This window comes from Sebastes umbrosus, chromosome 21 (assembly GCF_015220745.1).
Source record: "Sebastes umbrosus isolate fSebUmb1 chromosome 21, fSebUmb1.pri, whole genome shotgun sequence".
Classification (NCBI taxonomy): domain Eukaryota; kingdom Metazoa; phylum Chordata; class Actinopteri; order Perciformes; family Sebastidae; genus Sebastes; species Sebastes umbrosus.
The window spans coordinates 1,752,561-1,778,610 of NC_051289.1; the positions used below are offsets into that span (position 1 = coordinate 1,752,561).

Sequence of the window (26,050 nt, forward strand, 5' to 3'; positions counted from 1 at the left end):
AGCAGCAACGTCTGGTTTTACCTGCAGGCAGATGGCCAGGTTGACTCTGCAGCCGAAGGCCGTGCTGACGGATCGCGGGTGAAGGCCGAGGTCTTTGAAGAGCTTAGAGAAGGAGTGTGTTAGCGACATCCTGGGCCTCTCCTCCGCCACCACCACGCAGGCCCGAACCCGGGACAGATCCAGACCCCGGGCCTGGACCAGAGATGGGAAAACACATCTCATCACATAATACAGGACTGAAGGGTTCTTTCTATCTGTTTAAAGGCTTTCATTATGACACTGTGTGGTCAGTATTTTATTTATATTTATAGTGTTGACTGTAATGAGCAATAACTGTCATAGATTTACATATTTTTCATTTCTTTTTCTTTTTTTTTTTTGTAGAAACCGTCATTATCTTTTATATAATCTAGTGCTGTTTATACTGGCTGTAGTTATTAGGAGAGATCTTTGTAAACCCTTTTAGAGTCATACCTCTCATACACAAGCTTTATTACTTTACTTTGTTTACTTTATCAGTGTACAAACACCCTGCAAGAGCTGCAACCAAAACTGTAACTGTAAATGAAATCTCTGTTTAATCTGCTGCTGTTAAAAGTCCTACTGTGTTTCAGTAAATAGTCTGATTCCTCTGTAGCTGTAGAAAACACAATCTGAGCATGAATCATTACAACTTTAACACAAGAAGAAGAAGAAGAAGAAGACGGTGTTACGAGTCCTTTGAGAGGTTTTATTCTCCTTAACTAAAGGACAGTTAGAGGGTTTCTCTTTGGTTTGTTTTTTATAGCTTCATGTCAGTGACGGTCCTCACAAGTATAGGAAGAGAAAGGTGTATGTGAGTAAAGAACATTTGTACTTTTCTCTCTGCGTTCGGCCTCCAGTCTCCATGGAGACTTAAAGAAAGATAATCACTAAAATTAACTCTGCTGTGACCAATCAGAGGCGTCGCTGAGACGTGTCCTCAGGCTTCAGCAGACAGAGACGGACGCAGTCTGAGTTCATTACCGCCGTTAGAGGACTGAAGTCGGTTAGTTAGACGGCGTCACAGTCAGGCGGTTCATCTGACTGTTGATTCTGACTGAGACTGAGGTCCTGACAGGTAACCACACTTCTGCTTTTTTAGGACAGGTCAAAGGTCATCTGTGACAGCAGCTCTGAGATCAGCTGTCAGTCCGACAAAGTGGTCAATATATTGACATCATTTCCTGTGTGATGTTAATAATACACGTGATAATTAGGGATGCACCGATACTGATACCAGATCGGATATCGGTGACAATGGAGCCGATCTATTCATCTCCTATGTTTATATACTATATACATCATATACTGGAATGTTAGTTCTGTTTCTCTACAACTTTCTCTTTCTTTTAGACGAGTTATGAAGCCGACAACATAACTGTGTTTTTAACTTCAATACACTTGACAACAAATGTCCATTCCTCATCATAAATATTGATACTCGTGGTGATCAGTGTTTTTTTTTAGGGATGCACCGGTATCGGGTCCCAGGTCCGATACTGTGCTCATGTACTCGTACTCGCAAAATGGCTCCGATACAACGGCACCGATACCACTTTACGGCAGCGTGGCGTTAACCTCTCGTCACCATCTTTCGGGTCCTATCGCACGCGCTCACGCTCTATCTCCCCGACGGTGCGGGCGAGACAGACCGGCGGTGCGCCCAACCCCGCGCGGCCGGGATCCCACTGCACACCGGCCCTCACTTTCATTGCGCCACGGGGTTTTGCTTGCACCCTCTGACTCGCGTGTGCGTTAGACTCCTTGGTCCGTGTTTCAAGACGGGTCGGGTGGGTTGCAGACATCGCCGCAGACCCCTGGCGCCTTTTACGTGGGCCGAGCCCCGTCTGGGGTCACAACGCGGTTGGGGAGCACTGAGGACAGTCGGCCGCGGTGACACTTTGTCCACAGCCCCGCGAGCCACCTTCGCCCCGAGGATTTCCAAGCCGACCTATAGCCGGTCGCGGCGCTCGGCCTCGTATGCGAGACTCCCCAGCCTGCCGTGTTGCTCACACCCTCCAGCTGGCTGTTAACGAGGGTCTTTTGGCACAGAGAAGTACTCGTATCGGTACTCGGTATCGGCAAGTACCACTGAGTCCTGTAAACTCTGCCCTGAGTTCCGGGGACATCGGAAAGCCCCAGAACAGGAACTATTTTGACACCAGAAACTACCGTTGAGGAACTAAATATAATTTTTGAAACACAGACAAGACCTCTGAGTTCCTGGTAAAGTTTCTTCGGTTGAACTGTTTCACAACATCACAAGAACTACAAAAATCTGGCAAATTAGATTGATGGCAAATTCAAATATGATGGCCCGGTGTGAGACAAATATGGTGTCATAAGGAAAGCACCATATTAGGAACCTTTGGGGTCCCAGGATCCAAAACCTGAACTGGGCTCCTGCAGTCACAGCGGATATAAATATCTGAGCTCCTAAAAATGTTTTTAAAATGGTTTAAATTCATCAAATAAATGTCACAGACATCACTTGAATCGACACGTAGGTGTTGTGTCGGCGTCTTGCTGACCTTGAGCGCCTCGGTCTGCAGGCCGAGTCCTTTGGTGCAGAGCTCCATGACGCTGTAGGAGCAGAAGGTGTCTCGCACCTTCAGCTGGCTGACGGCCAGCAGCCACAGCGCCGGGTTGGACTCCAGCTCCACCGGAGGAATCAGGATGGACTGGTGGCCTGAATACACACTGCAGTAAAACACACACACACACACACACACTTTCTTTTAATGGTCGCATGCAAAATAAAGTGACTATTTATCCATTATGTAACCAGCTGGTCTCGTTGAGATCCAGATATATATTTTCCGGAGAAACAGGAGAGTCGTTCGTCACAACAATCAGGTGCAAATGTGAGTTATTGTTGCGTTAAAGTCATCGAGGTGATTCACACTCTGTTTTATTTAGAAGACGTTCAGCAGCAGAAATCTGCTCTCGCTAAGTCCATAATTTATGAGCTGAGGATTTAAAACTAAGCAGACCTGAGATCTGGAGCCAAAGGAGAGCTTCACAGATTTATATATCTTATATATTAAAGGACAACTTACTGACATTAATCAGGATCTGAGTAGAACACATACAAAATCTTCTATATAATAATAATAATAATAAAAGAAATATAACAACAGATGATTGTCAGTGATTCTAAAGAATGAACCGTATGTGGTCTGCTGATCATCCTCTGTGAGTTCATCCTCTTCCACACGGTCATGTGATATTAAAGACTGTAAACTAAAATACATGTTTAGGACGGAGACACCGACCTGCAGAGACACCAGAGGACAAAGCCGAGGCCGCAGTAGGGATCCAGACAGATGGCCACCTCTCTGGACGGGTACAACTCACACTGCAGCTTCACCGACCGACAGAAGGCTCCAACGGCATTATGGGACATCTGGAGAGAGAGAGAGAGAGAGAGGGAAGGGAAGAGACACAACAACACACACAGAGACAAACAACGGACAGGGAATTCATTAATTGAGACAACAACATGCTGTAGTTGGATTGAGTGGATGTAGTTTGTGTATCAGGACAAAAAAACGTCTTTAAAAAATCTCTTTTTCAAAAGTTAAAGCTACTACGAGGAACTTTCACTTTGTGTTGATTTTGCAGTCCCTGTGGACAAAAGTGTTTCTGAGCACCAGAGTCCCTTTAGAAAACGGCTAATTTTACAGCAGCAGGGTCTGACAGTCTGACCCGCTCAGTCCTGGTTCTGGTTCTCCCGTGCCTCCCTTCCCTCCAGCAGATTACGAGCATTAAGAATATAGAAAATCTTCTCTGTGACGGTCTCGTTTACTGATCATATAGAGGCATCAATATTAAACTGAGACTGCTTAACAACCTGTTAAAAGTTCCTCACAGTAACTTTAAATGGATGTATCTGCTCACAACTTTCAGTCCGGTGTTTCTTTCATGCACTGATAGCGAAATTTTTCTGACCTGAACTCCGGCCAGCATGCCGGTCGTCGACACGCTGAAGTCCAGATAGGCCAGACCGTCGGGGTTGGTGGGCTTATAGAGAGCTGGAGGCTTCTTCTTTGGCAGGTCATCTGCAGCACAAACACACATATTCTTGTTTTTATGACACTGAACAGTCTGTTGAGTTACATTCATTTCAACACTGACCTCAAGTTGAACCCACAGCGCTACGACAGCAGCTGATGGAGGTGAAACTTCTAACTCCTTTAGAGCTTATTTATTCATCCTGAGTTCAAACCTGATTGTTTTATCTTCATAACATTTACACATCTTTATTCTCTTTCTGACTGAATGTGTACTTTAATTTACTTCTATACAAAATCAAGATTATGGAGACCTAAAACATGAGCACTCTAACCCCCGTGTGTAGACCGCAAGCGTCACGTCAGCGACTGTCTATACCGGCTCCGTCTTGTCTGCGAATTTCACAGCGTCAAGCAGCAAATGAGCAGCCAAACTTTCTTTGGAGTTTGTAGTTTTACTGAGATATGTGAGAGTATTCTTCATCTATTTTTCCGTGATGCATAAATATGATTAATTTGCAACAGGTTACAGGTTTCTCTGAGCCCGAGCAAGGCAGTTATTTTGACCGCTAGATGACGATCTCACACTAAACAATGAATGTTCTCCCGCCACTCATAGAAGTGAGAGTTTGAAAAACACTTTATTTTAGGGCTGTCAATTGATTCAAATATTTAATCGTGATTAATCGCACATTTTTTATCTGTTAAAAATGTACCTTAAAGGGATATTTGTCAAGTATTTCAACATGGGAGTGGACAAATATGCTGCTTTATGAAAATGTATGTATATATTTATTATTTTAAATCCATTAACAACACAAAACAATGACAGATATTGATCCAGAAACCCTCACAGGTACTGCATTTAGCATAAAACAATATGCTCAAATCATAACATGGCAAAGTGCAGCCCAACACACTGTCCTCTGTCAGATAAAGTATAAAGAAAGAAGTCTAGTAGCAGAAGTAAAGCTGCCGTACCCGTGTCGAGGACAGGAGGCCAGTTCCTGATGTCCACGGTGGCCGTGGCCTCCTTGGAGCGCAGCAGCTTACAGATGACCGCCGTGGTCATCACACAGGCCGAGTGGCTGACCTGCAGGGGGAGACAGAGGGTGGGGGGGGGGGATCTTTAGGTTGTATGATAATAAAGAACATTTAATTGTAATAATTAATTTGATTATTTTCCTCAAGAAGGTCGACAACGCAGCATCAGCCCTGGAGCTAGCAGGGAAGGTTAAGGCAGAGTTCCTACAGATTAAGTTAAGTTAGATTTAAGACTTTTTATACAACTCAGAATTAAATTTAACACCAACTTTATTTACAATAAACAACCAAATTTAACTCGCTGATGTTGGCTGTCTCGTCAAAACGCCTTCTCCCTCAATTGACTTGTATGATTGATCACATTTTAAATTGAAAAGTCCGAAAAAAAACATGAATTAAATCCTTCTTCTTCACATTTTTAAGACTTTTGAAAAATTAATTATGGGTTAATTATGTTAATTATAATTATTATTATTAATTATGTATACATTTTATACAATTAAATACAATTAAATTATTTTTAGATGAATGGATTCTTAAAGGCATTGGCCTTTTAAGACTTTTTAAGAATCCATGGGAACCCTGTTAATGACACTTTTTAATATTTTAATATCGGATGAAATAACAAAATTTCTCAATGCAAACAAGGACGATAATAAAAAGGAAAATATAACTTGATAAACAATCATTATTTCTGTCTAAACCTGGTTTCCAGTTCATGAAACAGTTTGTAAAATTGTTTGATAAATTGAAAAAGATAAGATAAGATAAGCCTTTATTAATCCTCAGAAATAAGTATGGACAAATACGCAAAAAGTTAAAAGAAAATAATTAAAAATAAGAAGAAGAAATAAAAATAGAGACTATAAAAGAGCAATTAAACTCTAAAGTACAAGGAAACTCCTGGTGCAGAACCGACTCAAACAAAGTGACACAGCGGAGTGATTCGTAGCAGCGGAAACCGACTGATTCATTTAAAGAAGTGAAAAACAAAAAGTCTCTGACCTCCACGATCATCTTGACGGTGGGCAGCGTGGTGGCGATGTTCTGAGGGTGAGGCGGTCGCACCGTGATGGGAACGCAGCCGGCGTACAGGGAGCCGTAGAACGCTGCAATCAGGTCAATACCTGCACACACACACACACACACACACACACACACACACACACACAGACAGGAAGAGAGAGCGTGAATGATCCATTCAGTCTCTACAGATGTTCCAGACCTCCGTACAGATGTTGTCTGAGCCTCCTCTCTGACCTGGAGGGTAGACCAGAGCCACGTGGTCTCCTTCCTGCAGACCGGCTCTCTCCATCAGCAGAGCCGCCACTCGCTCCGCCCGCTTATGGAGCTGAAGACAGGTGAGGGAGCTGGACACCGCCCCCTGGAGGACGAGGAGGGAGGAGGAGGAGGAGGAGAAGGAAGAGGAAGAGGAAGAGGAGGAGGAGGAGGAGGAGGAGGAGGAGGAGGAGGAAAAAGACAGATTTTATATCAACTTTGTACAACAAGAATTTACTTTAGAGATGATCCGATACCATTTTTTCCTGCCTGATACCGATTCCGATGCCTGAACTTGCGGTATCGTCCGATACCAGCGTGATAAATGTAATACCTTTGTCGTTTTTGGACTATCTTTGTGTTATTTACCTCATCGTTAGAATGTCGTTTCCAACGTTTGCTGCTACTGTTCATCCTTTTTTCCCCCTTTGCCTCGGTGAAGTCGCCGTGCTCTTTCGTGTGATGCGTCTTCAAATATTGTTTAAGATTGCCGATTGTTACCATTGGCAACACGAACAACAGGAACTTTACTGGTCGTGTCTAGAAGGTAACCCACATATAGCGAAAACTCTCTTGCGAGTCTTGCTGCCCAACGACCTCTTCTAATCTCAACCATCTCGCGAGAGTCTCACAAGTTGTCGGTTATCTTCTAGACCCGACCAACGTCATGTATATGTTGCATTTGCGACACGGACCTAAGTGTGTTTTCGTGACAAAACGTAGTCTGGAGACGTAATCGGGGATTCCTCCTGGTGAAAGATCTTGTAGTGTGACAACCATGACTTCAAGACTCCCGATTACAAGACAGCAGGTTGTGTGAACTGTACTGCGATCTGACCACTTGTGTAGTGAGAACTTGTCTTCAGAGAAAATGGGATAAGACTTCTTCTTCTACTGTATGTAACTGTGGTCAGAGGAGTGTGTTGTTACCCGGGAGCTGAGCAGGGTGTAGAGGACGTGGTCCGGTGTGGTCTGAGCTCTCCACTGCAAAACCTCCGACAGGAACAGGAACTGAAAAAAACACACAGTCAGAGCCGAGGTTTCAGGACTTCACCGCCACATCCTGACAGTTCAACTGAATCTAACAGACTTCATCCAGAGTTAGAGGAACAGTTCTGATCTAAATTCACTGTGAATGATACTAAAGATGCATCAAGAGGCCATAAAATGATGTTTCACTGAGAATTTCTACTGACATCAGCACATAAAAACTGCACACGAGACATAAAAGTTTTAATGCAGGAGCCGTCTCATCCGTGTGTAAATAAATCTGTAGTTCATATTCAGCTGATAGTGCACGACTTTATTTACTCTCTGCCTTCTATCCAGGACATTAAAGTGGTTTAATCAATATGACAGACAAGTGAAATTACGAACGACCTGCCGATGCTTCAAACTGCCCCTGGAGGATAAATTCACTGATGCAGCAGCTCTGAAACCTTTTCTAGGAACGAGTGATCGGCCCGTTGAGAACGTTTACTGGCTGATTGTAAATCAATTGGATCTCCTGATAAAGTCGACGCTGTTCGCTGTATCGATTCTCTAAAATGTCAACTTCTCAATCAGGAACTAGTTCTTGACCTTCACTTCAGCTTCTAAACTTCTGCAGAATTCAAAAGGTTTCATGCAAATGAGGAATCTAAAACTTCTCTCCAGACACAGAGGAGGGAGTTATTCTATGAAGATATTTAAGTGTCCTGAAAACAGATCTTTACAGTTTATTATCATCAAGAACAAGGGAAGAGCTCCTCTTAAGACCTGTGAGTGGTCGAGACATGTTGGTCGTGTTCAGGGCTTCAAATAACGATTATTTTCATTCGCAATTTATCTGATTATTTGATAAGTTAAAGGCACAATGAATGAGGATTTTCCTAAAAATGTTCTCAATCATCACATCTGACCCACCAGGAGTGTGTGGCGGTGTCTGTTAGATTACATTGTATTATCTATCATGACATCACTGCTCAAAGCTTTATATAACGTCTGTGTGTGTGTCTCACCTGGTCGTTGTCGTCAGTCTGTCCCAGATCTCTGCCGCTGGCCTGAGCGATCCTCTTCCCTGACACCAGATTCCCCACCATCACAGAGGCAGGTCCGATCTCTGCAGCACACACACACACACACACACACACACACACACACACAGGTCAACAACGAACCAGGACCACTCACAGACCACCTGTGAACACCAGCGTGTGTTCGCTTCCCACCTGGCTGTTTCTGCCGCGGTTTGGGCAGGTTGGTGACGCAGGTGTGGGGGCACATGAGGACGTTGCAGGGGTGCAGCCCCCCCTCCAGGTACAGCTGCTTGATCTCCGACAGGTGGATGCCGCCCAGAGGGGTCTTGGGCAGAGTGTTGGCCGGGACCAGAGCCAGGCAGAACACACCCACACCGTGGATGCTGTCAATGGCCTGAGAGAGAGGGAGAGGGAGAGAGGAGGGGGGAGACGGAGGACGGTCAGACGCATCGATGGATGAAGAGAACTGGATACTCTTTTCCCACCAAAATGCAGGAATACCAGCTAAAATAGGTGATGACTTTGTTCACATTTCCAGTAGCCTTTCTGTTTTTTTCCCCGGTGTTTGACGCCACAAACGCGCCGGAAAACATGGTTAATAAACAGTGAAAATGTTACGGTGGTTACTTCTTTTATTATATCTGTTACTCATTCAGTGTCTCTTTTCAAACTCTCAAACCAGAGTTGGTGATTGTTGGAACAGTGGAAAGATGGTTTGGATGAGTTTTATTTTGTTTCTGTCAAGTTTGAATGAAGTGTGTTTTGTCTATAAGAAAGGTAAAATTAGTGTTTCTGTCAATGGAGTCTGGTGGCTTTGAGGAGCACATATTAATTGTATAAATTATAATAATTGTCCAAATCCCTGTTGATTTTATTTATTTTATATTCACTTTAACGCTCATCACAGCGGGAGCTGGATCCGATAAATCCCTGTGACCACCGCAGAGTCATTTGTCCTTTAACCTTTCACACTGAAGACAAAAGCCAGATGTTAGCGGGTTTGTTGTCCAGTACGAAAGGGTGCATTATATTGTATACATGAATTCATTTCATATTACGACTCTCAGTGATATCTGACATGATTTTATAAACAATGCCAGAAATTGCTGCCTAAAATGAAAGAGAGAAACATTTTAAAATAAGTGTACATGGTTTTCCCTCTCTAGAGTTGATGGAAACTCTTTGGTCAGGAGAGAGTTTGCATTTGCAATAACTAAACCTACATATTTTATAGGAACAGGAGCTGGACACGATAACAGCAACACAACAACAGGAGAAGTGAGAGGTGACGTACCTGCAGCACGCGGCTCATCCACTGGAAGCTGTCCTCCTCGGTGGAGTCGGGCCTCTGCTCGGCCACCACCACGATCCTCTCGTCCCTCAGCACCGTCACAGAGAACACCGCTATCCTGCAGAGACCGAGGAGACACAGCATCACTCATCTTCCTCTTCTGTTCTTCTTCATGTGTCTATTTCAATGCACCGCAGCTGTTACTGACTATAATACTGGCTCACATGCTGTTCATCAGAAACACATCAGTAATCAGCAGGAAACAGGGAGTCAACAACACACAACGAGCCTCAAATATCTGATTTAAAATGTGATTCCTTTAAAATCTTTAAGTTTTAAGTGTCTGGTGTCACATCAGAAGAGAACAACAGGAAGGACGGATGGAGGACGGAACCTGCCAAAATCTAAAATAAATGAATAAATAAATAAATTACTCAATAACTAAATAAATATGTCATTAAATGTAGCAAAAATAATATTTAAAATAAATATAACCATTAATTTATTGATAAAATGTGATTGTTTTAATTTGATTTATTTATTTATGCAAATATTTTTTTGTTTCTTCATTTATTTTGTATCTATTTTTTATTTATGCAAATATTTATTTTTAAATATGTTTATTTATTTATATATTTATTTATTTATGCACAATTTTCCTTTTGCATTTCAACCCTTATTTATTTCCCCAAACTTATTTATTTCTGCATTCTTTTCTTTACTTATTTATTTCTACATTTTCGTCCTCATTATGCAAACGAGGGTGCAGGTTCCATCCTCCATATAAAACGGGGGGAACTCGAACAGGAAAAAAAAGAAAAGTGTGTGTGTTGAGAAGAAAGGAAGGATATTACACACCAAACAATCCAACTACAAAAACTGATTTTATCAGAGTCAGTAAACAGACGGCTCTCCAACACCGGCAGTAATAAAACCATAAAGACATAAACAAATAAAGAAACCACAGACGTCAGCACACTCACCAAAAAAATAAATAAATCAGTACATAAAAATATTTAAATCCAATATATTTATTTTAATCATTATTTTTTATATTCATTTATAAATATAATATATATGTGTACATTTATTTAATTATTGTTTTCTTTTATTATAGGTTAAGTTTATTATTAATAACGTTATATACAGTATGTCAATATTTTACTTGTATATATATTTGAGTTGATAAGTTTATAATGAACCTGTTTTCTATAAGTAGATTTGCATTTATCTGTACACACTGGTGTGTATTTTTCCTTTCTTTTACATCTATTTTCTCACGCATTAAAAGAAACTGATATATTGCAGTTGCACATTAGATTGAGCGTCTTTCAATAAAACAAATCTTTAAACAACAACAAAAACAAACAATAATCTAAATGGTTTCATCTCGACACGTCTGAACAAAGGTTCCTTTGTTAACTCGGTTTCTCCAGAAGCTCGCTCCTTAAATAGCTCAGAGAAACGTCATCAGAGCCTGTCGGCTGAAAGATGAATTTCCTCCTCGGTGGCCGTGGACACAATTAAACTTCACTCTATTACTGTTTCTGGATTCATCCACTGTTGCTCTACTTTATTAGATTTATTATGTGCGGGGGTACGGCTCATTTATCAGGGTGACAGTGAATGTGACGTCTGGCTGCTTCTCAACTGCTGTCGGTGGGATTTTGTTAAAGCGATAGTTTGGATTTTTTGAAGTAGGTCAGCAGCAAAACTTATTTTAAACACCTAAAACATATTTAGAATATTTTCACCTCTTTACCTCGCCGTCAGACAGACCTTTCTGACGGGGAACTGAAGCCGTTATCCTTGCTCTCTTCAAAACCACCACACTCCTTTCACAAAAACAGTAATTTCCCCTCTCAGAACACAGGAGTTGCTACTCTACTGCTGCCTCGATCAGTTAGTTTGTTTGTGTTATTGTGTGACTTTGGGGATTTAAAGGGTAAGTTTGGATTCACTAAAGTGACACACAGATCGACTTAGCGGTAGACCAGCAACTCCTGTGTTCAGAAAGGTAAAATTACTGCTTTTCTCAATGGAGTCTGGTGGCTTTGAAGAGAGCATAGATAACGGCTACAGTTTCATGTTTTGCTCCCGTGCTTGTACTCCTGTCTGTTTCTCCAAACTCCATCTACTGTAGGTAAGACACTGACTTTGGAGAAGTACCTCATATAACCACAACATCTGAACTATCCCTTTAAAAACTGTTCATTTGACCTTTACTTTGACTTTTAAACGCTCCCCCTGGGTTCTCTGGTCTCTCCTCACCTGCCCCTGTAGACGAACTTCATGGGCTCCACCGCCAGCGCCGTGGCGACGATGTCGTCGGCGTTGTGCCTCCGCCCGCTCACCATGATGAGCCCATCCATCTTGCCTGTGATGAAGACGAGGCCGCCGGGGCCGATGAAGCCCAGCAGGCCGGTCCGCACGAAGGCGTACTCGCTGACCAAACCCCCGCCGGCGCTCACTGGGTAAACCTGCAAAAACACACACACACACAGGCGTTTCAGCTGCAGGGTCGCCATGGCAACAAGCAAGCGCTAGAGATATTTATAGATATTTTTAACTTTTATATTGATAAAGTCACGCTGCTGCTGCTGCTGCTGCTGCTGCTGCTGCTCTTAATAAAGTGGATGTTATGGCCAAACAAGTTCATTTAACAGTAACATTAAAGACGTAAGCTGGACGGCTTACGTGTTCGTTGTGTCATATCATCATTTAACTACATCTTTTAACATTTTTATGAACATCTCCATCATGATTTATTACTGCAGGCCAGCTCACCTCAAAGGTGTTCTTGGTCATGCCGGTGAGGCCGTAATAGGAGGTTCCGGTGGCGATGGAGCAGACGCAGAACTCGCCGATCTCGTCTGTCTGACAGAGTATAGGGACGCCTTCTGGTTTCACCACACACACCAGACCTGGGGGGGGGGGGGACAGGTAGAAAGAGGGTTAACACCCTTTTAAATCTCTTGTTTCCATGAATAAACTCCGATGTCAACAAAGTTATTTTCTCCACGGGGAAACAAATGATGCTCCCACCAGAGTTCCACTCAAAATGCACCACCTGTTTTTATGGGAATAAATAGCTTAAAGTCGGCAGTTCTAACCCACTAAGACGTCTACCAGAACCAGGTTACACGAGGAACTGGGTTAAGAAGAGAATATCTAAACAAGAGGAAGTGATGCCAGCATGTTCTTAATGACATGGCTTCAAGATGGGATTTTACTGTCCTATAGCACAGAATGGCCAAGTGGTGGGAAGTAACTAAGTACATTTACTCAAGTACAGTACTTAGGTATAATTTTGAGGTACTTTTTTTGAGGTTTTCCACTTTAAGCTACTTTCTATGGAGAAAGTGAATAGATAAATAAATGAATTGATAAATAAATAAATGTCATTAAATGTAGTATAAATAATATTAAAAATAAATGTAGCCCTTAATTTATGTCACATTAAAATGTAATATAAATTGATATATTTTTTTTTAATTTGCATCTTTATTTATTTATCTTTGCATTAATCCCCTTATTTATTTACTCTTCTGTTTAATTTTCCCTTTTATTTATTTATGTAATTATTTTTAATAATTTTATATTTATTCATTTATTTTTTATTCATTTACTCACTTATTTTTTTATTTATTTTATATTTATTCTTAAATGTATGTATATATTTATGTATTTATTTATTTATTCAAGATTTTCCCTCTGCATTTCAGCTCTTATTTATTTCCCCAAACTTATTTATTTATTCTTTTCTTTATACATTTCTGCCTCATTATGCAAATGAAGGGGCTGTCACAGTCATTATTTTTTGCTACAAATGCAAAGGGAAAATCGTGCAAAAATAAATAAATGCATAAATACATAAATATATACATACATTTAAAAATAAATATTAAATAAATGCAAAAAATAAGTGCATATTTAAATAAAAAAATAAATGCAAGAAAGAAATAATTTATTAATTTAAAATGGATAAACATAATTACATAAATAAATAAAAGGGAAAATTAAACAGAAGAGTAAATAAATAAGGGGAATTAATACTTTCTACTTCTACTCCACAGTATCTCAGAGGTAAATATTGTACTTTTTACTCCACTACATTTATCAGCTTTAGTTACTTTTCAGATTAAAATTTTACACAGAAAACCCATAATAAGCTTCTAAAATGATTTATTGTTCAGGATTGAACTACCACCGCTTATAAAGTATAATTAGCTCCACCTCAATCGGCTACAACATTAATAATGTTATGGGAGTAATACTCAGATAATATAGAAGATGATACGGTGACAGCCATTCTGCCTCCTCATGAGTACTTTTACTTACTTAGTACTTTTTGTTGCAAACACTTTTACTTGAGTAAAATACAGGACTTGTAACAGAATATTTTTAAAGTGCTGTATTTCTACTTTTACTTAAGTAAAGGGTCTGAATACTAATTAGATTAGTTTCCTTGGTGTTACGCCGGCTGTAGTTGCCGTGGTGACCACTGGGTGGTGTGAGCTGACAGCGTGGAGGAGAGCTCGGTGATGTTTGATGAGCCATGGCAGCCTGTGTGTCTGATCAACAGGATTTACACGTTCCCTTCTGCAGATTACCGCCTTCTTTATGGATTATAAGAGACAGACCTTTACTTCTGCATTCATACTCACTGCACTAGTAGATAGAAATGTGCAATATTCCTTATGGGGAAAAAAGCTATATTTTATTTTCCAATGCATTCCTCTGTTTATTTACCTGTGGAAAGATTCTGTGATTACTTACTAAAAAACCCTCTAAGGACGTAATAACACAGTCAGTACATATTTTTACAAATTAAAGTTGTAAAATAAACAAAGAGCAAAAAGAAAAAACAATATGAAACACTGTCTTTTAGATAACATATTCCTGTAAAGACAGTTGTGTAGGAAGGGTTGTATGTAGCTCATTTAATGGATGTGTGTACTTTAGCCTGTTGTCACAATGATGTGAATATTTTCTGTATATTGATGTTTTTGTGTGCTTTCATATGCCATTTAGTCCACTATAATAAATAGGGGGGTAACTGTGAAGAGAATATCATGCAGGAATAAATAAATACATAAGTAAATAAATATATACAATTTAATAACGAATAAATACATTTTAAAATAAATTTAAAATAAGTACAAAATAAATGCAAAAATTAATACATTTAAAAGTTAATAAAAATAAATAAATAAATACATACAATTTAATAATGATTAAATAAATGCAAAAATAAATAATAAATAAATAAATTTAAAAGTTAATAAAAATAAATAAAAAGGGAAAATTAAAGAGAAGATTAGATTGATTGGGGAATTAATACAAAGGTAAATAAATAAAATAAAAATTAAAAATAAATCAATTTATGTCACATTTTATTAATTAATTAATGCCCTAATTTATTTATAATATTATTTTTGGTATATTTAATTTAATATTTATTTATTTATCAAGTCATTTATTTATTTATTTTGGCAGGTTCCGTCCTCCATAAATGATATGTTGGCTACATGTTGAGAATACTTTACCCATGTTATTATGTACTTATAAGTTATTCCCAAATATAAACATTTTCTGTTTTTCTGAGTCCTGTTATAAAACTAAGCTGAATATAATTTTGGATGGGTTGTTTTATAGACCTAACAGTTAATCGAGAACATAATCTGCAGACTCATCGATAATGAACATGATCACTCGTTACAGCCCTGATTACTTGTAAACAACAACAGGTTTAACTCTGTGCAGAGTAGTAATGTCAGTGGTGTGGGTGGATTCTTCATCACATGAACAGATGATGTATTATGTCCTAAAAGCTTTTTTATGTTCTGTACTACCTTGTTAAACTATCGCTGTGACTTTGTCCCCAGAGACTAAAGCTCCGTGATTAGAATGTATCGCAGCCGTATTGAAAAACTCTCCTGAAAACGTGAAGCTGAACCCACTTAACTCACTCAGTCATGAGGAGAGAAGAACGCTCCCAAAAATTGGACATTGATGAAAAGGAGAGGCTGCACATTTACGCACCCTTAAAACTCATTTTACCATTTAATGGACTTAATGGATTTTTTGCCATTCAGTGCGTGACAACACCGAAGGCCGACAGTTTAACTCTGCAGAAGAACAAAGTACAGGTGGTCATGTTCTCACAGCACACATAGAACCTGTGTTGGCATGGAAACAACGTGAACACGCAGCAAACACACATGTATTAATAATCCTAACTTGTATTCTGACAGTGATATGTACAACGGCGTATGAGGGCCATTGTAGGACACAAAAAATCACGGGGCTGGGGAATAGGGTATATCCGACAAAAAAACGTCACAAATTTACAAGAAAACAATTGGATATTCTCTGAGATTGAAGTCACAAATTTACGAGAAAAAACTTGAATATTCTCTGAGACTTAAGTCACAAATTTACGTGAAAAAAAGGATATTCTCTGAGACTAAAGTAACAAATTTAAGAGAAAAAAAACTAAAGATATTCTTTGAGATTAAAATCACAAATTTACGTGAAAAAAATTGGATAGTCTCTGAGATTAAAGTCACACATTTATGAGAAGAAATCTTGAATACTGTCTGAGATTAAGGTCACAAATGGACGAGAAAAAAGCTCCAATATCCTCTGAGATTGAAGTCACAAATTCACAAGAAAAAACTTGAATATTCTCTGAGACAAGTCACAAATTTACAGGGGAAAAAAAATCCAATTTTCTCCGAGATTAAAGTCATACATTTATGATAAAAAAAACTAAAATATTCTCACATATTAAAGTCACAAATTTAGAGGAAAAAGCTTCAATATTCTACAGACAGACAGACAGACAGCCAGAGAGACAGACAGACAGACAGACGTACCTCCTGGTGTGACGGTGCCCACGTCCTGTACGGTGAGCACCGAGAGGCGTTCCTCCGTGTCCACCCTGACGACGGCGTAGGTCAGACCCTGCATGGACAGGACGCCTCGTCCCGGAGGCTGGCTGCTGTCCTCCACCGGCCTGAACACAAAACACACACGCACACACACACACACACACACACACACACACACAGGTCATTACGGCGGTAGACAAATGCAGTAAACAGTAAAAATTGTTGTGTGTATGCAGGGACGCTGGAAGAGTTGGGGGCGCTGAGAGAAAGTCAGTCTATATAATGACATCATACTAAATGCTGTGCGACATTCATGTTTTTTGCTTTAATTTGAATGGCCAGAATTATTTATATTTAATAGTTATTAACAACATCTGGATGCTCTCCACGTTTTTTTTAAACAGCACAAAAAACGCATTACAATGGCAGGGGAAACCCTGATTATAGGAAAGCTGTATGTCGAAGCAGCCACAGCAACGACAGAGTCAACAACACAGAGCTAAAGCATGAGAACTGAGGAGAGGAAGAGGGAGGCAGTGTATGGATGACCCATAACCAGGTTAATATAGTTTAGAATAACGCAGGACAGTGAGGATACAGCCATGGAGGCCCCAGGACGTTCATATGACACTATAAAAATGTTTTTAAGATATATATATATATATATATATTTTTAATTTACACTGAAGTTAAACAATAGGCCTACAGAACAAACAGGGGGTTCTGCAGGTGCTGTGTGTAGGTGTTTTTAAATATCAGCTGATCAGCTGTCTGGAGTCCAACAGGTATAAATCTTGAGTTTACATATAAACGTCCAGTTTTGTTGCTGCTTCAGTATCAAACTTTGACAAAATTCTGAATCTACAATTTGACTCTGTTGTTTGTTTGTTTCAGTCTGTATTGATCTGTGATTGATTGATTAGTTACTACAGGTGCAGGCAGGCTCCTCTTGTAACTCCCTCTGTGTGCTGCGTTCACTTCTTTGTGTGAATTTGTATATATGTGTGATTGTGTGTTGACATCATGTACTCTCTGTGGATGTGTTTGCATATTTGTGCTTCTGTGTGTGTGTGCATGTTTGCATAATCTGTGTCCGTACAGCAGGGTTGAGAGTGTATGTAGGTGTGTAGGTGTGTGTGTACCTCCTGATGGCGACGGTCAGCGCCTCGGGCGAGCTGGCGCAGGGACAGATGACGTCGGCTCTCAGCCCTTTAGTCTGAAAGACGTTGAGGAAGGCGTCGCAGGAGGAGATGGACCCTGACAGACAGAAAACAGACACAAACTGTCAGAAGTGTTTCAGCTACTTTTACTCCTGACATGAAACAAGAAATCAAACATCCTTTAGCTGAGGTTCTACAAAGATGTGTTTACTCAAATGTACCGCCTACCTGAATGACATTAAAAAACACTCAAAGGATCATTCTGTATTGATGCTTTTTAATGTTTTATCCTAAAAAACTTCCTGACTGATGGCCTTTTTCTTTCCTTTTTCAGTGCACTGTAGAAATCTGGTGCTACTTTTATGTTTTTTGTTAAGGTTATGGTGGCAAACGCAGTCACAAGCAGGAACCTTTTGAACAAATCTTATTGGCAGTGGTGTAAGGACTAAGATCAAAAAGAAGGCGTTATTATAGGGGGGGGGCACAACCATGACTTATCACATTCACTACTTTCATCCCCTTCAATCACAGGGCTATCCCGTCATGACGCATGACAGTTTGGGAGTCCTGTAGAAAGTTTTCCTCAAAAGAAACTTATTGTTGTGTGGACCTACGTACATTATTTTTCAACTTTAGTTGTAAACCCGATCAATCTCTGTCACATCACGTTGCTCGCCACAGCCACACATCTACCTCTAGGCTATTATAATTTTAAAATGTGAAACTCAGATGACATTTTGGCCAGGACGGAGACACCGAAGGACAGGAACGGGCTGTCCTGAGGGAGTTATAAGAGGATGCGAAATGCCTGTTGATGCTCAGAAGGAATTGTGTAGAATAATTAATCAAAAAAAAACATTTGATTTGCACATAAGCACGGGGGATTCTATGGATCAACAGTCTGATGCTGGTTGCACTAAATGTAATCTGCAGTGCCTGCGTGTGTGTAATTGTGGTTTAACAGCACGCAACATTAGAGACTGCAGTTAGGTGCGCTGTGCTGGCTCTCTGTATACTTATCTTGTGCGCATAAATTAATGAATGAGTGGGACAGAACATGATAAACGTCTATTAAAAGGTACTATATGTAACATTTTACATGTATTAATCACTTTATATTGCCAATGTGTGAACAGATTGTAACGTAACTTAAAAACTGAGACCTTCCTCGACTTTCTCGGTTGCCTATAACAGCCCCGGGACTGATTTCTATGAAAAGGAATTGGGACTGTTTTGCCGCGAAAATCCAAAGAATCCACTGGTTGCTTCATAACATTAGCTGATAAAGTAATTTGCAAACTACAAGCTAGTTAGTATCATGGAGCCAATGGTCCAAATAAAATATAGGAACATTACAGAACATTATGTAAGGGATAATGCCCGACGAGGACGATGAGGTGGGATGTCAGGATGCTACCTGCAGTTCACTTAACGGCCGCAGGTGATATTAATAACAAGGATTTTCTGAAAGTTACACATAGTACCATATCATATCATCAAGTACAATATCATTATTTTAATTGTGGTGAAAACCGGGACAATCTGTTAGTAACCAGGATATTAGAGTGTTTACGGATATTTGTCGGGACACCCAGCTTGAAACCGGGACAATCCCAGACAAACCGGGACGTCTGGTCACCGTATATATGTAACAGTTTACATGTATTAGAGCTTTGTATTTCCAGTGTGTGAGTGGATTATAAGGTGACCCCTGGGGTGTCCTTGCACCCCACTTTGGGAACCCCTGACCTAAGCTAAGGAACTGAATTGAACTGACACCAACGGCAGCCTGGATCATAGCAAAGTAACTCGTTGTGGTCAGCAGTAATGTAAACAATGTGTAGTTAATGGAGCTCTCTTGCTGTGATATTTTAGGCTTGTTTCCACTCCAGCTGGGATGAAAACCATTTATTGTACCAAATGTGCGTCGACGGGACACATCCTGCTCTATTCCTGTAAAGTGACCCAGTTTCCCGACTTCCCCTGAGAGTTTATCCATTTCCCTGACATTCTCTATCTCAGCTACGCCTCTCTAAACTCGCCCACGTTCAACAGTGAAAAGAGCGGCGCTGTGACCTTACAGGGGTTTGATCCGTCGGCCACCAGCAGCATGCGCAGCGAGCTCAGGTTGATGTCCTTCTGGTCTTTGTGGGCCACCAGAGCCCAGTGCATGTCTCTGGACTTCACACAGGCCACCTTGGCTGCAGGAGGAGATGCACACAGAGCAGAAAATTAGCATTTAATCTGTTCCGCGGGCCGTGTGACGGACAGGTGGACGGAGCTGAAGCGACTGAGCCGAGCGACGGCCGGAGTGAGTGACTGACCTTTGTACTGGCAGACTTTCTGGATCCATGACAGAGGGTTGACCTTCATCAGCGAGTAGGGCACGCTGATCACGTGCATCATGTTCATCACACTCTGCACGACACACACACACACACACACAATATGAATTTTTTTCTGGATATTTTTGTAACTCCATATAACAACCACATGTAAAAAAAGTAAGTAAGTAATCAAATTAATGGCAAATGCAGTGAACTGTGTCCCCCCGTTACGCTTTTATTTTAATTTAATTTTTTTTTTATTATTATTTTACCATGTGTGCTTTGTTCTCCAAGTCACTAAATCATTGCCATGTACAATATTAATGAATAAGACAAAGAATATAATCATCATATGTAAATCAAAAAGCATTATTTTTATGTGAGGGTAGAAAATAAATAAAGAAATTAAAAAAAATAAGAAAAGAGGGAAAAAAAAATAAAAAATACCAAAAATCAATAACATAAAATAAGAAAAGAGAAAACAAATAAAATAAAAATACCAAAAATCAATAACACAAAATAAGAAAAGAGAAAAAAAATAAAGAACATAAAATAAGAAAAGAGAAAAAAAATAACAATACAAAAATAAATAATATAAAAGCAAGGGGAAACAATCAAATATAAAAGACAGAATAATAATTAAATTTTTTATTTTAATTACAATTTGCTTGGAATTGCTAATTTTGACAACATTGTGTAAAACAATCAGGCTGTTCTGGTTGTTGCTAAAGTTAATTCTATCTCCCTTTCATCCACTTTAACAGCCAATTAAATCTGTAAAGTCCAGCTTAGCGGTCACCAAATTAAAAGTCCTCTCCTTCATGTTCTGCACTAAAACATTATTATCCAGATTCTAGTAACTATCAGAAACAACAAAGAGCTCCCCCTGACCAGCTGTCTTTAGTAGGGCTGCATCCTCTTAGTCGTTTTTTATGCCTTTTTCATGCTGAATCACTTGATATTTCTAAGGACCTAATGAGCACGTCTCTGGTAAACACCAGATTTAAAGTGGTGCTTTACTGTGATTCATTGCTTACCGTTAGGATGCCGTTCCACAGGCCCACATCCTTTTTAAAGTCCAGGACGTTCACTATGGTCTCCGCTGCAGACAGAGAGGGAAGAGAAAGGGTTAAATGATGAGCTGGAGGCTGAACTGTGTGTGTGTGTGTGTGTGTGTGTGTGTGTGCGCCTACCCTCGGTGTAGCTGCAGGACTGGGTGAGAGCCTGGCAGTGGGTGAGCAGAGCGATCCTCGTCACGGTGACTCCCAGCACGCTGCCGTCCTTACAGGTTTTATACTGAGAGAGAAACAACAGACCAGGATCAGAGAAATCCGCCTTCAGGTTCCTCTCTTCTTCTTCTTCTTCTTCTTCTTCTTCTTCTAATACATTTGGGTTCATTTTAAAATGGTGTGTAAAGTTAAGATAAAGGTAAACTAGCCTTAACTAAGATCAACTAAACCATCTTTAAGGAACTCAACTGTGAACAATGTTCAAATAGGGCTGCAACTTATCATTACTTTCATTATAGAATAACCTGCAGATAATGTTCTCCATTAACAGAACAAAACAGTCGACAATAGAGAAGTGATTCTATCACTGTGTGTGTGTGTGTGTGTGTGTGTGTTATCTCACCTCTATGTACGCCGTGTCGTTGTTTGCATCCTTGATGTGAGGGAACCAGTCTCTGGGAGGTTTGGAGAGGTGCTTCGACTCCGTTACATACCACAGCAGCTTGGGCCAACCTGCAGGGACAGAGAGACGGAGACAGAGAGACAGAGAGACAGACCACAATAAAGAGACCAAGTTGTTTCACGTTTCACTCAAAATAATGAGAGACAAAAGAAGGAAGAACTACAACAGAGAATAACACACATTTTTATAAACATGCAAACACCTACAGTAAACCTCGGTGGAGGATCCTGTACTGACTCTCTGTTAGCCTATTACACAGAAAGATATTCCCTATCGACTTCACAGCATCAGACCATGCCACCTCCCCAAACTCAGTCCCCAAGTCCCTCTCCCATTCCCCTTTAACTCTGTCAATGTTCAATGTGTTGAGGGATTGTAATATTCCATAAAAATTAGATATAAATTGTTTATTGCGGCGAAACTGTAACAAAAATGAGTCAATGTCAGAAGCTATTGGCTTCGTTTCAGGAGAATTTAGATTGTTGATGAAGTGTCTAACCTGCAGAAATCCATAAACATGTTTTGAAGGTATGCCATATTTGGCTTTGAGTTGTTCAAATGATGAGAGCTTCCCAGCCTCAAACAATTCACCAACAATCCTGATTCCTTGGTCATGCCAGCACTGAAATATGTTTTTACCCATTCCAGGGGAGAAGGCTTTATTTTGAATAATAGGGTGCAAGGCTGATGAGGTCGCCTTCCTTCCAGTGAACTTCACCATAGTTTTCCAGGTTTTAATCGTACCAGTCAGAATTGGATTGGACTGTTTTTGACCTCCGTCAGAAGCAGGGACATTTCATTGGTAACAAGGCTTAGTAAAGATAAAGAGGGGCAGTGCCAAATATCAATATGGGTCTCCTGATTAGAATAAAGAAAGTGCCTCAGCCAACCTGACACTATACGCGCATGACTAACCAATTGTAAAACACAAAGTTAGGGACTGCCAGCAACCCCTCTCTTTTGGCAGTTGTAATGTTTTGTTGATAAGAGTATTAAATATTTGACAAATCTCCCTTTAAGGTACATTTTGAAAAGATAAAAAATGTGTGATTAATTTGCGATGAATCGTGATTAACTACGGTCAATTGTGCGATTAATTATAATTAAATATTTGAATCTATTGACAGCCCTACTTTATACTTATTTTAAAGTCTGACTTATATTCATTTTGAATAAAATCTGTCTCTCTTCTACTTCTAGTTTTCTCCTGATGTGCCCAGAGAGACAGACAAGCCCTCCCCCCACAGAGAAGCATCTTTACAACCCAGCGATGATTGATGAGTTCCCCTCTCACCTTTGAACTGTGGGATCTCTCCTGTTGCGCTCTTGGGCAGTCCCTTATGGCAGGCGTCACTGGTCAGCGCCACGGTAACGCCACAGCTGCCCAACAGGAATCCAATCTGCTGACTGCCGGCATCCTATTGGACGATAAAGAGAGGGTGGGGGGGGGGGAGCAGACAGTCACGCTCACTTTGTCATCAGAAAATGAAACAATAAAAACAAACGCAGATGTAGAAATAACTGGCCATATTCTACTAAACACCAACATCACACATACAGCACAGGCGTGGCTGATAGAAGTGATGCTCGCTGCACTGCTGCTGCTGCACTGCTGCTGCTGCACCGTTTCTCAGCTCAAACTCCAAATTTTATGGAAAATCCTGCAGCACAAATGCAGGATGGGGGGGGGAAGGGGGTTGAAGAGTAGGCGGCCAGCGCTGACAGAGCTGCAGAGACGAGCAGCCGCGTCTCATACAAACATGTCAAATAGACACTTCCATCCTTTAGACACGTCGGTCTCAGGAGGCGACGGCGGGAAGATCAACAGTTGTAACCTCGCTGGTGACGGTGTGACGGCAGGGCAGCGGGGGGGCTCGTTTCTAGCTCGTCAAACTTGTTTCTGACATGTTTCTCCGCTCGCTGTTCAGACAGGATTATTTCCTCAGAAATACTTGTTGCTATCAAACAGCTGAGACTGAAAACACTGAGAGGTCCACACAGACACAACGGATATGAAGCACAGCAGGAGGCGGGAGCTCCCGGGTACGAGGTGGAAAACAGACGAGGTCGAGGCGGAGAGGATTAACGTTACACAGCGGCGGTAAAGAAATCTAATCACCTGACCTCCCGTAGAGAAACTAATCCTGTGGTACAGTTTCAAGGCTACATCCACACTAATATGTTTTAAAACACAGAACTTTTGCTACGTTTATGCCCAGCGTCCTTATTACTCCGGCGTTTTCAAGCCCCTAAAACGGAGACGTTTGAAAAGGCTGCTGACGTCGTTTTAGTTTTAAAACTAAATTGAAAACGATGACGCAGACGCCCACAGTCGCTTCTTGATTGGGTCTTAAATCAGTCATGACGTGTCCTTCCCTGATTCGTCATCATGTGAACCTTTTCCGGAAGAAAACGAACGACGCCTCGACCACCAGCGGTTAATTTCAACATATTACAAGCGTCGCTGACCTTGTTGACTCTGCAATCAGCTGTTGTGCTCAAGTGCAGCGCTGCTTCCTGTTTACCGGCACGCACATGCCCACTATTTGTGAATAGTTGTGCGTTTTCAGGCGTAGCAGTATGGACGGAGATGAATTCTGAAATGGTCCTAAAACTCTGGTCTGGATGGAGATCGCTTTCACTTTAAAACGCTGTTTTAAAACCAAAACGTATTAGTGTGGATGCAGCCTCAAACTAAAGGAAAGAGACGGGAGAGCAGCAGCTACAGAGCGTTTGGTTTGGTGACAGGGTGTGACTCTGTCAAGGTGGATTTCATAAAATACCTTGCGACTCAGGGGGACCTCTATGGGAACAGGGACCACCTCAGCCAGCAGACAGCCGTAGAAGGCCACCATGAAGGCCACGGGGTCGTTGTTGGGATACACCAGCGCCACCTGATGAGACGGAGGGGAGACAAGACGGGGTCAGAGGTGCTGGGAGGGACAGTCTCAAAACCTCAACACAGCTCAGAGCTAAGAAGGTAAACCAAGAGTTTATTTATCTGTGTTCATTTCATTTATTTCATGTTTGTTGAATACTCAATTCTAATTTATGACAAACCGTTGCTATGTATAACAGACCGTTGCTATGTATAACAGACCGTTTCTATGTATAACAGACCGTTGCTATGTGTAACAGACCGTTGCTATGTGTAACAGACCGTTGCTATGTGTAACAGACCGTTGCGATGTATAACAGACCGTTGCTACGTATAACAGACCGTTGCTATGTATAGCAGACCGTTGCTATGTATAACAGACCGTTGCTATGTATAGCAGACCGTTGCTATGTATAACAGACCGTTGCTAATGTATAACAGACCGTTGCTATGTATAACAGACCGTTGCTATGTATAACAGACCGTTGCTATGTATAACAGACCGTTGCTAATGTATAACAGACCGTTGCTATGTATAGCAGACCGTTGCTATGTATAACAGACCGTTGCTAATGTATAACAGACCGTTGCTATGTATAACAGACCGTTGCTATGGGCGCAGTTCTGATGTCGGACCGTTTTTGTGTCAAATTATTGATTTCTTAAATAAGTAACCGTGTAGCAAACGGGATAATGTACAGCTAGCGGGTCATTGTTGTAAAATAAACCCCCGCATGGGGGATGCAAGACGAGATATAAGGTGTTAATGAGCTTTAGAGATGCAAGTAGGCAAATTTTGTTAACGTTGGACAGAGCCAGGCTAGCTGCTTCCCCCCGTTTCCAGTCTTTATGCTAAGCTAGGCTAACGGACTGCAGGCTGTCGCTTCAGATTGTGGTGTCAATCTTCTCATCTAACTCTCAGCATGAATGAAACATGAATATGCATTTTTACAAAATGCAAAACTATTTCTTTAAATAAAATGTGATTACAGATTTCAAAACAAAAGCACGGATTTGTTAGGGCATTGTACATCATTTTGACAACTAACAACATGTTTTATAAATGAACCATATTGGACAGACAGACTAACACTGCTGCTGCTGAGGAACGGTGTGTGAGGTAGAGGAGGAGGAGGAGGAGGAGGAAGAGGAGGAAGAGGAGGAGAAGCGTGACTCACCCGATCACCCGGTCGCACCATGGGCTCCTGCTTGCTGCCCAGTTTGTGGAGGATGTTGTAGGCAAGCTTGATGCTGCGAGACCACAGCTTTCCTGTAGGGAGCAGGACACAGGATAGGAGGGAGGGAGGGAGGGGGGGAGGGAGGGAGGGAGGGGGGAGGGAGAGAGAGAGGAGGGAAAGGAGAGAAGGAGGGAGAGAGAGAGTGAAAGAGGGAAGAAGGGAGAGAGGGATGGAGGGAGGGAAGGAGGGAGAGG

General features: G+C 41.0%; 1 protein-coding gene across 3 annotated transcripts in view; it reads right to left on the minus strand.

Moving 5' to 3' along the window:
- Positions 1-26,050, minus strand: part of LOC119480555 (disco-interacting protein 2 homolog C-like) — a 59,193-nt gene that overhangs the window by 6,306 nt on the left and 26,837 nt on the right. For all 3 annotated transcript variants that reach the window (XM_037756934.1, XM_037756933.1, XM_037756935.1), the window contains 23 exons: positions 25,797-25,888; positions 24,524-24,634; positions 23,035-23,158; positions 21,681-21,790; positions 21,242-21,344; positions 21,086-21,150; positions 20,046-20,139; positions 19,803-19,922; positions 17,704-17,818; positions 16,547-16,686; positions 12,453-12,589; positions 11,937-12,145; positions 9,669-9,783; positions 8,567-8,768; positions 8,357-8,457; positions 7,287-7,367; positions 6,339-6,462; positions 6,084-6,205; positions 5,016-5,127; positions 3,973-4,082; positions 3,297-3,427; positions 2,553-2,721; positions 22-192 (listed from right to left, as the gene is read on the minus strand). In XM_037756934.1, coding sequence (XP_037612862.1) covers positions 22-192; positions 2,553-2,721; positions 3,297-3,427; positions 3,973-4,082; positions 5,016-5,127; positions 6,084-6,205; positions 6,339-6,462; positions 7,287-7,367; positions 8,357-8,457; positions 8,567-8,768; positions 9,669-9,783; positions 11,937-12,145; positions 12,453-12,589; positions 16,547-16,686; positions 17,704-17,818; positions 19,803-19,922; positions 20,046-20,139; positions 21,086-21,150; positions 21,242-21,344; positions 21,681-21,790; positions 23,035-23,158; positions 24,524-24,634; positions 25,797-25,888 — 2,858 coding nt within the window. The remainder of the gene's footprint in view (positions 1-21; positions 193-2,552; positions 2,722-3,296; positions 3,428-3,972; positions 4,083-5,015; positions 5,128-6,083; positions 6,206-6,338; positions 6,463-7,286; positions 7,368-8,356; positions 8,458-8,566; positions 8,769-9,668; positions 9,784-11,936; positions 12,146-12,452; positions 12,590-16,546; positions 16,687-17,703; positions 17,819-19,802; positions 19,923-20,045; positions 20,140-21,085; positions 21,151-21,241; positions 21,345-21,680; positions 21,791-23,034; positions 23,159-24,523; positions 24,635-25,796; positions 25,889-26,050) is intronic.